At 39.2% G+C, this 15,997-nt stretch overlaps 1 protein-coding gene across 7 annotated transcripts in view; it reads right to left on the reverse strand.

Moving 5' to 3' along the window:
• Nucleotides 1–15,997, reverse strand: part of ATXN7L1 (ataxin 7 like 1) — a 113,511-nt gene that overhangs the window by 20,034 nt on the left and 77,480 nt on the right. For 6 of the 7 annotated variants that reach the window (XM_061467405.1, XM_061467404.1, XM_061467403.1 and 3 more), the window contains 2 exons: nucleotides 11,755–11,977; nucleotides 4,225–4,508 (listed from right to left, as the gene is read on the reverse strand). In XM_061467405.1, coding sequence (XP_061323389.1) covers nucleotides 4,225–4,508; nucleotides 11,755–11,977 — 507 coding nt within the window. Of the gene's footprint in view, nucleotides 1–4,224; nucleotides 4,509–4,869; nucleotides 5,042–11,754; nucleotides 11,978–15,997 lie in introns of those variants that run through there. The other variant, XM_061467408.1, reaches the window with a different exon arrangement.

Below are 15,997 nucleotides of genomic sequence, written 5' to 3' on the forward strand. Positions count from 1 at the left end.
AAAGGCATTTACATCAGTTTTACTCATGATTAACATTAAAAATCACTAATAGTTAATAGTCTGTATTTCCATATTTTATTTTCATTAATACTTTAGTATTTCTATACCATAGCACCATCTCCTTTAGGTCATGTTAATAAAATTTTAGTGTTTGCACTGTAAAGCTGTAACAAAACTATGGACTTACACATTGTAGTTTATGCCACCAAAAGAAAAAATAAATCTATCATTATATTTCTATGCCTTGATATGGTATGTTTTAATTGGCAGCCTGGTTTGCTTTTGTTTGATACTGGAATACCAACTATTTGTCAAACCCTATTATAACTCTACAGCGGTGTTGCATTCAGATACAATAAATATCCTGTATCAAATGCAACCTCTGAGGATCTAAAAATTCTTTATAAACAAACAAATCAGAGCTAAGAGGAAGAGGCAATTCACAGCTCTGCTGCAATGTTATGACAGCATCACAGCAAGCAGAACAGCTGGAAGAAGACATGAGGCCAAGCAGTCTACGTTAGATAACTGTCATCCAGGTGCCACAGTTACTAGCAGTTTTATGTGTTCTGCTATGTGGACTCCAAAACAATAAAGCAAACATGAAATGGTTCTGTCATCAACTTATTAGCAGAGACCTACCAAAAAGGGAGCTTAGAAAAAATAGTTGGTACTGTTTTCTTGATAAAGGGACTGAAATCTGTCACAAGTCGTTGCAGTGTCTGTGGCCTTTATGACACAACAGAAACACAGAAGTAGCTGTGTATGACTAAATGCTACAATTTTCCATTTAATGAATGAAAACACATTCATGAACCAAAAGAGTTAATTATTCCTGGTTTTTGAGTGTACAGTGTTCCTTCCTATCACAGTTTCCTGAATCACCCATCTAATAACCTTCAGCGCAAATGAAAAAACACCAAATAAACCATATAGGTTATAAACATGCCTTCAAATGAAAAATCCTGAGGGTAACTGTAAGGCTGTGGAACGTGTTATGAAAGTCACCAAGCGAGGACTGTTTTGGACTCATGGGGAAATGCACTTCAAAAATCAGAAGTGCTCCTTTCGGAGCATCCATCCAGATTGCTACTTGTCAGTATGAGTGTCCCACCCAAGCAAGACTTGCAGGACTGATTACAGCAAAGCCATTTGTCAGGAAAACATTCCAAGGTAAAAACAACATAGGGAGCTACAGTCAGGAAAAGTGAAAGCCATAGTCAGGAAAAGTGGAAGCATCTGCCACCTACCAAACAACAAAATCACACACCTTCCCTGAGGAACAGAAAATACTGAACTAACAGGGAACCGGAACCACTTGTCCTGCCTGAAGTGTGTGTTGCTGTTCCAGAGAAATCATGAACAGCGGCAGACAAGTCTGGTTTGGGTAACACAGGAAGATTTTCACCTTCTTACCGATAAGAAAATGCAGCTTCTGACTGCCACTGTATTAGGAATGTGTAGTGTGAGAACCCAAAGACTCCTCTGCACAGCACAGCACAGCAAACACTACATTTGGTGGACAAAGTAGGGCATTCTTTATCACCTCACTGAAAGGAAACGAAGGGCCTGAATTGCCTCAGTACAACAGATATTCTTGGGGTAAACTGGGCATCTGCATTCTTTAACTTCACCTCAAAGAGAACAAGGACTAACGAAGATTTAGGGGGAAAAGAATTATTTTATATATAAGCCATGTATTTTTGCAGTTTGCTATTAGGGAACACTGATCCACTTATGCTGGGCAGCTACAGACCATCTTTTGTGGTTCCACAAGCTGTTTCCTCTCACTACAACAGCATTCCTGAAAAGAGGGACAGGTCCATTTATTATCCAACCAACCACCAGCTTTCATCAAACAAAAAAACCCCCAAACTTCAGCCACAGTCAGGGAAATGGTGTGAGTGAGAGAGGAGGATGCTAAGAAGGAAAGAAAACAGATGTAAACCAGCCAGACCTATTAAAAGGCTACAAAAATGAATAGCTGGACTGCAGGATGCTGAGTAAACTTAAATCCTCTAGGCATTGCCTCCTACTTTTAATGAGAACTGAATGAAATTTATGGGATATTTAAAATAATCATCTCATTGACCTTCCAAGATCTTTTACTCAGCCTTTGCAAAGTCCTGTGTAATAATGGAGAGGAATCCATCATAGTGACACACAATCTACAGGCAATTCATCTACAGCGCTTTCAGGACTTCTGTTTGCATCATCGCTACATTATTCTGTTGCTGCATCAATACAAGAGGCAGTAGAAGCCTGAATAGATTCCAAATCTGATCGTGACAGGGGAGCTGTAAAAAAAAAAGTATCAATTCTGTGGATTCGTTAACCATATAAAAATTAACTATCAGAGTCTCAGTGCTGTGCAGAAATCTCCACCAGTGAAACACTCCCCAGCCTAGGAGACACTGCACGTGACGGCTTAGAGACAGGACAGCGATGGAGTCACATCCATGGGAAATGCAAGCAAGCTGAAGGAAGGCCCTACAGAAATGATTCTCCTCTATGAACATATTTCAGCAAGCACTTGTACAAAAAAGGCATGAATATCACCTACAGCCCTGCAGCAGTATGTGGTGACATAGGGAAAACAAGTATCTCAAATAGCATCAGTTTCTATTGCCCAAGTAGGAATTCAGAATTATTAGCTAAACTGAACATCTGAACCATTAGAGGGAATAATAGGTTAAGAGAAAGCAACATTTTAAATTAACTATAGAGAGGTTTTATTAGAGTAACAAATTGGATCTTAGCAAGTGAAATGTAAGGTTTAAAAGTCTTATCAGCTACTTTCTCATGGTATTTTTTTGTTTTGTGGAAGGCTATAAATGAACAACTGTTTTCTTATATGGCACCCTTAAGGAGTTAAGAAAGCAATCAGTTACTGAATCCTTTAAGGCAATGGCCTTGCTCCACACCCCACACAGCCCTAGCAAACACTTCACGCTGCTCTGGAATCAAGCCAAGGCAGCAGTACCATAGGCTGGCTGCCAAATCTGAGAGATGAAAAAAATAAACCTGATATTCAGACAAAAAACCAGGGCACACTCATTAACTGGAAATGAAAGCATTTATCTTGTACACCTTACACTTGGTTCGTAACTACTACACATTTTAGAATCCTGTGAACTAACTTTCTGCCAAGCTGATGAGCTGATGTGGACCATGCTGCCATTAGCAAAATTAGCCTTTCAGTGCACACAAGAAGGTCCTGCCCAAATCACAAAGTACTGCCAGCTGATGAATAGACCCTGCACAGCTTCTGAAGCGGTAAACTTGAGTCAGTTACTTTTCCTTAACACACATACACACACACACACACACACACACACAAAAGTCCCTCAAAACACTTTGTTTCCTTTCATTCACCACAAAATATGTTTTCAGCTTTGGGGGAAAATTCTCTATTCGCTGCCCCCCAGCTGGCACAAGTCACTTCTGAGGAACACCACAGAACATAATTCTTTCTCCCAGTGGATGGCATCACCCTTTCTAACAGAGCCTTTGCCCTCCCCATGGGGGATAATTCTGTTTTTCAGTGGCTGGCTTGCATGGGTACCTACATTCTCAATACTGTGCTGCCTAAGGCCATCCAGGGCATTTCCACATTTAATCCCTCAACCCTACCATCCTGTCTTGCTGAGAAAACTCAAGATCCATGCACTACAAACATCTTTACTCATGTGGGAACTGCAGGGGGAGGAGGGTGAAAGAGTGCTATGACTTTAAGACTTCCCCAGCATTTCCCATATCTTCTTAGAATTTTCTAGTATTTAAAACCAAGAAAGAAGATTCTTTAAAGAATCATGACTTGGTGGATAATCTTAAGACCTAAACTGTTCAACTTGATCCTGACTATGCTGATGTCACCCAGCTAAGGCACGTCTTTTGTGTACAGACCCGGATCACATAATGCCTTCTGCCTTTCTGTTTTACTGAACTTACTTCCTTAAAAACTTCTATTTGGCCTACTGGTCAGTTGAGAAACACATAAAACACTCTAATTTCAACCTTAATATAACATGTATTTTGAAAATGTTTTACACATGCTATGAGTGTGGAAGCTTGCTTCTTCATATAATGCAAACTGGCATCTTACAATAAAAAAATCAAACCAAAACCAGGCTACTGCATTTTACAGCTATAGAAATCTGAGCTGTTGAAATAGTAATGAAGAAAGACTGACAACCTCAAAAGATGAAGTACATCATCACTCACCTGACAGTCTTTTGTAAGGCTTGTTACTGCTTTTAGTGCCATTTTGGTGTTTCTTGTCTATTGATGGAGCTACAATTCCTTTGCCGTTCAGAATCTTTTCTGGTGATGGTGGCACTGACTTGGATGTCAAACCAGATTTAACCAGAGTTGGAGGAGGTATGGTGGATGAAGACGTTGAGGAGGAGGTGATGGTGGTAGTGGTTGCAGAATTCATTTTAACATTGGCACCATCTGCCTTCACTAGGTTAGGAATTTTCTCTAGACTGACTACTGGAACAGGAACGCTGCAAAACCAAAGAAAATTCTTCAGGTTGTATTTTCTGTTATTTTATCCTCTTTCACAGATACAAAACATTTTGATGCAAAGGACACAATATCTCAATATATTAAGGCCAGACTAAGACGAAATACTACCATTATTGACTATTTGTCCAATCAAATGTTTCTAAAGCCAGGCATGTGGCTTTGAAGAGAATTATGACAATGAACTGTGGTTTATATATATATATATATATTTTAAGATCCAATCCTCTATGATTCATAAACAAAATAAGTCCTTGGTACTACGCAAAACATAACCTTTTACATATATGGTCTCATGCCTTTAACACAAACACAGATATGTGTGTGCTGCACTAAACTCACCAGGATGTGAGCAACATGTGCTTGCAGGCCAGAAAACCAACCATATCCTGGGCTGCATCAAAGGAGTGTGACCAGCAGGTTGAGGGAGGTGATTTTGCCCCTCTACTCTGGTGAGACCCCCCTGCAGTCCTGCATCCAGCTCTGGGGCCCACAACACAGGAGTGACGTGCACCTGTTGGATTGAGTCCAGAGGAGGCCATAAAGATGATCAGAGGGCTGGAGCACCTCTCCTATGGAGACTGGCTGAGAGAGCTGGGGTTGTTCAGCCTGGAGATGAGAAGGCTCTAGGGAGACCTTAGAGCCTCTTCCAGTATCTAAAGGGGCCTACAAGAAAGCTGGATAGGGACTTTTTACAAGGCAGAATGGCTTTAATCTGAAAGAGGGAAGATTTAGATTAGATGTTAGGAAGAAATTCTTTACTGTGAGGGTGGTAAGACACTGGCGCAGGTTTACTGGAGAGGTTGTGGATGTCCCATTCCTGCCAGTGCTCAAGGCCAGGTTGGATGGCGCTTTGAGCAATCTGGTCTAGTGGGAGGTGTCCCTGCCTGTGGCAGGGGGGTTGGAACTGGATGATCTTTAAGGTCTCTTCCAACCCAAACCCATTATGATTCTGTGATAATGAAGTTGTTTGCTAACAGTATTAATATTTTTAAACAAATACAAATATAATTTATTTGTTCAGATGTGTCCGAATGACACACAAGTTCTGAAAACAAGGAGAGAAGAGATTTTAAGAACAGAAATCTCAACAGCGGTCCCTTTAAAAGTATTAAAATCCTTGATGAATTGAGAATTACTATAATGTATTTTTAATAAAAAGTTATGAACTTCAAACAAAATTTCCCAATATAATTATTTGCTTGGTTGGTCTTTTTCAGAGTAAAGTTTAAAAAACTAACTTCTTCTAACTTGACTACCACCACAGCATATTTGTGACACTAACAAGTGTTAACCTCCTCAATTTGGCAGCAAAAGATTGAGACAAGTGATTTTCGATTCCAACATGATTTTAACACTTCTGGCTCCTGCCTCCATGAGGAAATACCCATTAATAACAGCTGCTTTTTACCTACCCAACAACTCCAAAAGAGGATGTCTTGTGACTATGAATTAGTATATAATGTATAAATTATACACCCCTCCTTACTGAAATGAACCCAGAGAAAAAAATATTAGTTAAAACCCCCTAAATCCTCAGTCTTTAAGCCCAGATTCATTGGAGGCTGAAAATGAAAATGTCTCACTTATTCAGCTCTTCCCATATACCACCTGAAGAGCTGCTTTGGCCAAACAGCTGACTATCTGCCTTATAAGCTAATTCACACACAGATTGTGCAAAAATGACAGTTTTCAGACTATCATTCCACACTGAGCAAACAAAAGAAACACAGGTTTTCCTAAATACAAATGCAATGCTGATGGGTAAAAGGTAAAACACATTCCTCATCCAGAAGCACGAGAATCTCCTTAACAGTATTCCAATCTTTTTCTTTCTTAACTGCGGAGAACTAAGCTAACGTCTGTAATTTTAATCTCCAGCATAAAGGTGACAGCAGAGGAAGCTGTCCCACGCAGAAGTTCTTTAAACTCGGGTATGCTTTAATCTTAGTGTTATCTTAAAGGTTTAACTTCATGTACATGCTTAAAGGTAAAATAAAGCCTATTCACAGAGAGAGAAATTACTCCTTAGCAAACTACACTCAAAGAACAATCTGCTTCTTGCACATCACTGCAGTCATTCTGCATGGTGGTGCAGAGCTTCTGCAAGCATTCAAAACTCCAGAGCCATCTGTTAGACACACAACCATTCTTATATCCAGATATATGTTGAGGTGTGCTTAAGGATGCAGTCTGGGTAAGCAGAGCTCCTTGCCAGAGACCACACTGTTGACAGTGTCCCAAGACAGGCAACACCTGCCTGGCTGCACATCACCTTATTTACTATATTTTCAAAAGAATCTTTGAATGAAGGGCCTGTTTAGATTTATTAAAGACACCTGCTGAAAGGGACAATTAGAGAAACAACATGCAACAAACGAAAACCAAGGAAAGGATCATGATAATTAAGTAAAACTGAGAAAATGGAAGTTGGCCAAAGATAGGTGAGAAAAATCTGTATTCAGTTAAAACAAGTTTATTTTTTTTCTTTAACAAAAGAAATTCTAATAATAGCAATATCTACCTAAAGGACAGTAAAATAGTCATTGCCAGTGCAAAAATGACATAAATGTTCAGTGTTGCATCTGTACTAAGAAGGAAGCTTGATAATGCTCTCCAGTCAGATCAAGATGCTTCTTGATTCCCCCCAGCAAGTGTAAACTGCCAGCTGAAAAATCATGATTTATTTTTTTAACATAAGCAAGTCTGGATAATGCGGCCATGAGTTCCGAAACAGTTGGAGAGATAGTGGGTCTCAGCATATTAATATCTCATTGAACCTTGAAACACTTGGCAACTGAGAGAAGATAGCAGAGCGCTGCTGTTGCATCCACACTGAAAACCCAGTAAGCAATGGAAGAAGTAATGGAAAAACTAAATTGACAAACAATTAGGTCACATAGTTTTGCTGAAAATCAGATTTTGGGAGAGAAGCCTGGTTTCACTTTTTGATGAGGTTACCAGTTAAGGTGACAAAGGTAACTGTAAAAATGTTTTCACTTTCAAAAGGCATTTCAAAACCCAAATAAGAACAATTTAAAAGCAATTGTTAAAACAACATAAAATAAAAAACTAGTTTTTCAGAGCACTATGATTCAATAAGGGTGCTTGCTAGGGGAATGTTTTAGACATCATTACCAAGTCTGACACCACTGAAAACTTCACTGGTCTTTAGAAACAAATATAAGATTTACTGATGGAATCAGGATTGAGGGAAAACAGATAATTCTAGTCAATTCCATTCCATTCCTATTCTTTCCTTCAGCAGAACCTGTGAAAAACTCCCAAAACAGTTTGAGTGAATTTTCCTCTTGAGTATCTTGCGGCAAGTTTTTTCAGTTCCAAGCCATTGCCTGTCACTGTTGTTCCCAAGCAAGAAACATAACTGTAGTATGTCACAACACTCCTCATGTCTGGAGCTCCTTATTACTCCTGTTTTTATTTCTTCAGGCTTTTATCAATTATTTTTTCCTTGCTGTTATGTAATTTTGCTGGGGTTTTGGTTTGGTCATTCATAACTGTATTTGTTCTAAAATCTCAGTCATTCATTCAATTCTTTTCAAATCTGGTGAGAAAAGAAGTTCACAGACATTTAAAAACATAAACCATTGCTCTATTCTATGTTGCTGGGATTGCCTCTGTAGTGTAACAAAATACTTGTTATTTAGTGTTAGAATATGTGGCCCAAGTTATCTCTGCTGAATTTTGTTTCCAATTCCATGCTGCATTAGGAATATCCTTAAATCTTAACTAGCTTCACTTTCTCAACCTCAGTATGAATAATGGTATTTCCTAACACAAAGAAATAAAAACTAAGAGATGATTAAAAAATCCTTTGAAAAGTAATATCATAAATTCTAAATGATAACCTATAGGTTTACCTTTGTGATCCTATTTCTGTTCTGAGAGAGTGTCAGTTCTCTACATGTTGATGAAAACCACTGTAATTCCCTCTCATTTTCTGACCTTCAGGCAGGCAATGACTAATCCTCATGGAGGGAGGTCGAGGAGACTTGCTTCAGCCTTACCCCAGTTTCACATGGAGGATGGGTGGAAATGAATACCCTGTAGCACCACAGCACCAAAAACCTTCATGGCAGCACTCAGAAGCTGTGCTGGCACTCAGCAAGTGAAGCAGCATCCTTTGGGGTGGTCAGCAGCAAGGGAGAGCTGCTGGCTAACAGGAATGCCTTTCAGAAAGCATATCTGAGCTAGCCTTATTAATTATGATTGTTTGTTCATTATTACTGTTATTACTACCCGTCATCTTATTCTTTGCCTTTTTCTGTCTATTTTGTACCCTTGTGCATCTCAACTGCAAGCTTCAGAAAACGAGGGTTTACATTTATCTTGTGCAGAGCGCAGTGGTGCTCCAGCACTGCTCCAGTCTCTAAGCACTGCTGTATTAATAGCAACGATCTCAGAGAGATACAAGGAGAAAAAAAATCAGAGCTGACAGATATTCCTGGATGATGTATTCACAATAATCCTTCATATTCCAACTACAAGAAGGGAAGTATTAAAACAGCAGCTACAAAAATGAAACTGTTCCAGATCTCTTTCATCCGATCATTCTGATCCTGCTTTTTAAAGCATTAGCCAAGGAGCAACCTGAACCTCTACAGCACATCTTGGAACAACACAGGATGTGAAGAAGAGAAAGAGCTACTCGGTCAGTGTTTAAGATGACTCAACCAAAGCTACAATGAATTGAACAACAGAAGAGTTGGGTCCACACACAGGCAGACATGACAGCAGACAGATCTGCTGGTCTGTGCTGCTGCAGAAGACATTGCCGAAACCCTGCTATTAACTGTCACAGCTAAAATTTAAAAAAGAGATGCTGTATGAAAGAATTAGGCAAGTGCACCAATGGTTATTCCAGGTATGGAAAGCAACCACTACCAATGATAAGCTAATCTGATAACCTTCTGGAAGAATCCCTATCAAGTAAATATTTGTGGTATGAGACTAAAACGTAACAGACAAAAACACTGAATAACTGGAAGCTTCTGAAGATGATAAACCACAACACACTTGGATACATAATGCATCCCATTTGCATTTTGAGACAAATGTATTTGTGCCAATTGAATATTTCCTCCCAGAAGATAAGTGGGTGAAAATCTAGGCAGAAAGCTGAATGGAAGATATAATCATAAAAAAGAATTAATTTTATGAATAATTTCTCCTTTAAAAAATCAGACCTGCTGAATATTTTCTAGAATCCTAAATAAAAATGATAATCCACTAATGGAATAGGAACACACACCTTCTGTAACAGCTGTCAGCTCTCTATAACCTGTGATGATTATCAGACTGGTTTTATTCTCTAACAAGTCATGCAATCTAACCCACTTAACACTTATTTTGAAAGACAATCTCACTGATCTCCACTTCACACTGTTTGTGATTTGTTGTGTGATGATTACAATATCTTTAACTACTGTACGCCTCATTTTCCCCCAGTGGTAAACAAAACCACAGCATTATCTCCCAGCAGAGCTGCAGGAATTGGGTAATTCGCAGGTACAACTACTGACATATTTATTGCTAAAATATTAGCAGAGCAGTACAACATTTTTATATGGCTAAATCTACCTTGATAATCACCAGCAAATTTTTGGGATGTTCCCAATAAAGGGAAAAGGGATGGGTGGAAATGCCCAGTTATTTTGTTCCCTTCCAGCTTCTACTGACTGACAGAATACCATCTGTTGCCAGCATGGAAGATATTGTTTATAGATTCAGTTAATATGCTGAAATGTGGATCTCTAAATTGCTGTCTGTAACACTAGGATGAGAAACAGGTTTATAGTCAATAGTGGTAATAATCTAAGGTCCTTTCTGATTTTTCTTTAATAAGACTTAAAAAAAAAAAGAAATAAATCCTCTTGTATAAAATCCTCTTCAACGTTCGGAAGAAAAGGTCACTATTCAGTCAATAGCACTTTTTTTAATACTAAATGAGGCAGACTTTAATTGGAATGCTCTGTCTCATCTGTGTATATGTGTGTGTGTAATCTAATCATCCAGATTTTATATTTTCAGAATGATATGCCATAATTGTCTGCAATGCTCATCATATTTCTAGAGATGGTGGGTTCAGATTTGTAGGAAGATTAGACTTCGATTAAGTTTGTTCCACTGCAAGGTAAATTCTACAGGTAGGCAGAAGCTGCTCTCTTTGAAATCCCACCAACCAGTGAATGTTTCAGGGAGAAAACTGGAGCTATTACGTTAACATAATTTGACTTCATGCTTTGTCTCACGAAAGAATGGTTTACCTTAGATTTACTGCTTTAAGACAGTTGTGTCCAGGAACCCTACCTAAACCCGTGACTTTCTCATGCTAGATACAGCATAGAAGATGGAAGGATATTTACACAGTAAGCAGATAACATTTAAGAAAAAGGAAGCATTACTATTTCAACTTTACAGACACAGAATTGAGGCTGAGGAGACTAAGGTACAACAGTAGCCTGTGCAGAACCAGGAACCTGATCTCGAGTCATCAACCTAATGACTTAATCACAAAGCACCTTTTCTGTAGATAACTAACAACAACCAGTTTCTTAAGGGATAAAACAGTGACCCAGTTCTGCTTTCCTTTGCATTTTTGCAACTCCGTTGCTACCATCACAGTCACGGGAGGGACGGGCCTGGCAGTCTCAAAGCCTGTACATGTAGATGTATCACAGAACATGATGTAAGATACCCCCAAAATAGTGGCAGCCAGAATTTTCCTCTGCCTTCTTATAATGCATCAAACATTATCAAAATACCAAATGAACTTCAACAACAGCTGCTGTTGAAGATAAATGACTATTACCAGTAAGTTTTCCTGAATATCAGTTAAGGCAATATTAAGAACTCTGCAAAAATTATCTTACTCCTTAAAAGCGTCACTTTTAAGGGCAGATACTGTAACAGAAGATGGACCTAAAAGATAGAAAATGGAGGTTTTTGAAAAGCAAAACATTTGATGGAACATCCAGTCCTTTTTCCTATTCCTATATATATGTATGTGTGCGCATAAATGTATATATATATAATTTTTTTTTAAATTTGAAAACATTCAAGTTTCCTCCCTTAGGAAATGCAGAGGCTTAAACTGCAAACTTATCTAAGATGAGAACACAGATTTTTCTTGATGAATATGAGATAGACAGAGATACTTATTTTCTGAACACCCACACCTTTGGTAGCTATTATTTTGGTACTTACCATGGTTTATCCCGTGACACTTTTGAAGGAAAGACTGTGTGCTGTTTGCTACTGGAGGTAAGTAGATTGTCTTTGGGCGTTTTGAATGGCTTTGAGTTGCTGCTGACAGGGTTATGGCCGCTGATACAGGATTTCGGTTTCATCTGTACTAGGGATGTCCTGGAATTGCAGGCTGGAGAAGCTGGAGAAGGGGAAGGTTTACACATTGAACCGTGTCTTCGTTCTGCAATGGAAAAACAATAAACCTTATAGCATTTCATAGGCTAAAAGAAAAAAAGAGTCAGGGAAGAGGCAATCGTTCCTCTCTATGCATATATCTATACAATGATTTCATCACTCCCAAGAACACCAGTTCATCACTGTTGCGAATGTAATCAAGCTAAATGATAATTAAACATAACCAACTCAAAGCAGTGGTCTGAAAACTGCAAAAAATAGTAAAATTAATGCTAATAATCTACCAGAAAATTTCACCAAGAAATCTCAAACCATTTCTTAAGCAATAAGCAACCACCAGCATCTGCATAAGGTACACTAACTGTCCCAGCTCCTCCATGTAGAGTATGTAGCAATTGCTCAGACGACTTGGTGAAACACTCTGTGACAGACATGAGGTTGCTTCTATAATGGTTTATGAAGAATTCATATGACCCAGTTACTGGACAGTTTACTTTATGGCTATTTTGTTTCAAGTTTAATGGGAAGCTGCAAGGAAGACAACTGAAAGCCTGAGAAGTAGTGAGAGGTCTACTGCTGCCAGCCATTGCAGAGGTTGGCTCTGCTTGGAGGTGATCTCTAGCCATCAATCCAGGTTTTTTATCACACACAGCAAATGGCATGTGCAGAAAAGCAGGAAGTTTATGTATCAGTTGCATCTAGACGTCAGGCCCTTGTGCAAGCACTGCTCACGCTCAAACCAGAGACTTCCTAAGCACTGCACAAAGCAAGGCCTTGCTGACCCTGCAATAGCAGAACAGGCTTCAGGACAGACCAGCTTTAGTTCAACTGTTTGCGTTTGGTTATGATTATTTAAAAGCTAAATGTCCTGTCCCTGAGACTGCTAAATAGAAAGACTGCTTTAAGAAAGTGTTTGTCCATTCTTTATAAATTATGTCCTTCTCCAGGGGACAAGTGCCTGGCCAGCACAGGCTGGGTCACACTGTGCTGCAAGCAAGGGGCTTGGGGCTGAGAACTTCAGCGCAGCTACAAGGTTATTACAGGAGACAGGGTTTGTTTTTTGCTGAGAGGTGCCTTAGCAGTCCTACTCCCCCATTTTCAGGAACACCGTTTCCCCATCCCATTCACCCTGCAGCGAGCCAGCCCCAGTGCTCCCCAGCCCCAGCAGCGGCCGCACTGTGGGACGAGGAATTTTCCAGTCAGCAGGACCGTGCTCAGAAGCAGCTGACCCCGGGCTGCTGGTGCCCTGGCACCAAGAGCCTCTGCAATGGGATCAGCCAGGTACCCCAGCTGCCGACACAACCATCAAACCAGCAAGCGCTGGTAACTACAGACCCAGAATTTCGGACAAGCTGGAGTTTCTCCTTCAACACACACCGATTTTTCCTCATCTAAAGCTTTCAGCACTTAACTTGAAGAGCCCAAGTGGGTGCTACTCTGAGCTTGCACAGCATCCCCCCATCAGCAAAGAGCAGGTTAAGGAAGCAGCAGCAACCTGCTGCTGCCAGGGAGGATTTTGTATTTACATCACGAGCCCTGCACTCCCCAGTTTGATAACCAAGAAAAATTTTCCCACAGAGAATCAAAACACGAAAATTTGTCTGGCATCCTCACAAGTAAAAACTTGCCAGTGGCAGAAGGATTCATCCATGATTAATTTGCAACAGCCGAATACCTCAAGAACAAAGAGATATGCTTAAAAATTATATTAAAGAATATTCCAAACTGTTTCAATCTCCAATGACTAAATAAAAGTACTTTCTATTAAAGACTAAGCACTTCTGTATCTTCATATTCACAGCTTTAATTACACAAAAATGCTGAAATTCCCTCCAGATTTTCCTACAACTGAAGAACAAAACAGTCTTAATGTTTTTTTTAAATACAAAAAGTATCTCCCCTCACCCCCAATGCCAGCTGTCATTTGCCAGTTTTCACCCCACCATACACCCCTTCTGTGTGCAGCCTCTGCCTTTAAAAGTCCTTTGCAGGAAGCAGTTAATTTATATTAATTTCAGCTCACGTTGGTGGCGACAACCGTGTAAGCTGTGCATCTGCCTCTGAAATGCAGAGCTTTATTCACAGGGTACTTCATTAAATAATAGTTATTGTTTCAAGATTCACCAACCTTCTCAATAAGTATTTAATTTTAATTAGTTTAATAAAAATGTGCAACTTTCCCATTAATTGAGGACTGATGAAAAGGAACTGCTATGTAACTAATAAAACCAAGATGTATAGAAAGTGAAACCTGGGAAAGAACACAATTTCCATATACAAATTATACAAATTCAGGATTAATTACTTCAGTCTTCACCATGGCTACTGAAATTCTCAACACCGACGGCCTTCTAGTAAATTGTGTCTTTTATATCATCCCTATGGATATATTTGGAAGTGAAATACACTACTCTGTTATTAAAATTAATCTTCCAGAAAGACGGACATGCAAGATACTGACCATCTAAAATTATATGTTAAAGCCATCTCAGTATCACATGCCATAGCAAGTTATTTTTTAACAGCCTCTTTACACTGGGTTTTTAGTCAAGCTAAACATTTGGTTCTTTTCCCTGGACAACCTTCTCAATTTATTAATTCCCAACAGCAAACCAGTATATCAAACTTTGGATTTTTTTACTGTAACATGGAAAATAGTGGAAGAGACACTGTTGTGATGTGTCAAGATAATAAAGTCTATCCTACTATTTTAAATAAATGTTTACTTAAAAGGTGGGGAAGGAAAAGCTTACAAGAATACTTATTTTATCTGAGTGTGTCAGATTGGTGGTCACTCTTGTGATTAAACCAACTGCTATATTTGGTGCTTCCTTTTACCTCCATAAACTCCTGTCTTCCCTCAAAACATGGCTAAAGAAAGTCTTCTATGTTTTAGACAGACTCTGATACATATTTGAGAATTACCAGCATTACACAGCTTCTCTTGACATTTCCTAGAAGCAAAATGGAAATTATGACCACTGTAAAGTCATACAGGGGAAAGGACGTAAATAGCCAGTGCCACACATCAGTGTTCTCAGATGCTGCTCAGATGGGTAAAATCTGCATGTCTACTCACATAAGCGAATGTCACTTTTGTGTCAGCAAGAGAATATGGCAGCAACACCTTTCAAGCAGGGCCACAGTAAGAAATGGAAGAGTAACTCCCTCCAAGGGGGCAGAAAACCACTGCTTAGGCTGGGCAAGCACAGCCTCAGGAGACTGGAATTGCCAAAGGCGTGAAACCTCAAGGACAAATCTTGATGGTGAGGGCATAAATAATAACAAAATATTGATTTATTCCTTCTCAAGAACTATTAGGTTGCCTCTTGCTTCCTCCTCCCATACTTTGTATGTCGTAATGAATCAGTCTTAGGCACTGGTAATAAGTTTCAAAAAGAAATAGTGGGAATATATGACAAAGCGAGAAGGTTGTCAGCTGTGAAAATCAACTGCTTAAACCAGGACAGTGGTGCTCCTCTATTAAACTGAATTTCCTGGTCACAAAAATTTCTACTAGTTTGTCTATTAATATTTTACATATATATAAGGAATTACATACAATCTAGGTATCGGCTATTACACAGCCTATGCAATAAATTAATATGTAAATAAAAGATATTTGCACTCAAATAGTTGTTATAAAATTAGATATTCACATGCCAACACATTCAAGAGACAACCAGCCATCTGTGTAAAAATTTCTAGGCTCATTTGCAGCTCATGTGCAGACAGATGAGATCTAGCAGGGCAGGTGAACTCGCACACAGCTGTGGATGTGGCTGTCACTGTCTGCATATAGAAGTGGCACTGACACTGGGCATAAACAGACCTAAAGTAGAATGAAAATTTTTGCCCCTAAAAAAAAATTAAGAAACCCTGCAAGGCAACTATAAAAGCAGTTATCACTACTAACCTAAATCCTACAAGCATTTCTGCAGAGCCTGCAATGCTGTGAATGTGCTCAAGTTCAAAAGACAAAAGAACTTTTCCAGTTCATTTAAATACTTGCAAATGGATGTTTACACTCCACAGAAACAACAACACATATTCTGGTTTGCCTCTA

This window comes from Pezoporus flaviventris, unplaced genomic scaffold, assembly GCF_033815535.1.
Source record: "Pezoporus flaviventris isolate CSIRO_AGI_PZ_B2104156 unplaced genomic scaffold, CSIRO_AGI_Pfla_v1 ptg000045l, whole genome shotgun sequence".
NCBI classification, from domain to species: Eukaryota; Metazoa; Chordata; class Aves; order Psittaciformes; family Psittacidae; genus Pezoporus; species Pezoporus flaviventris.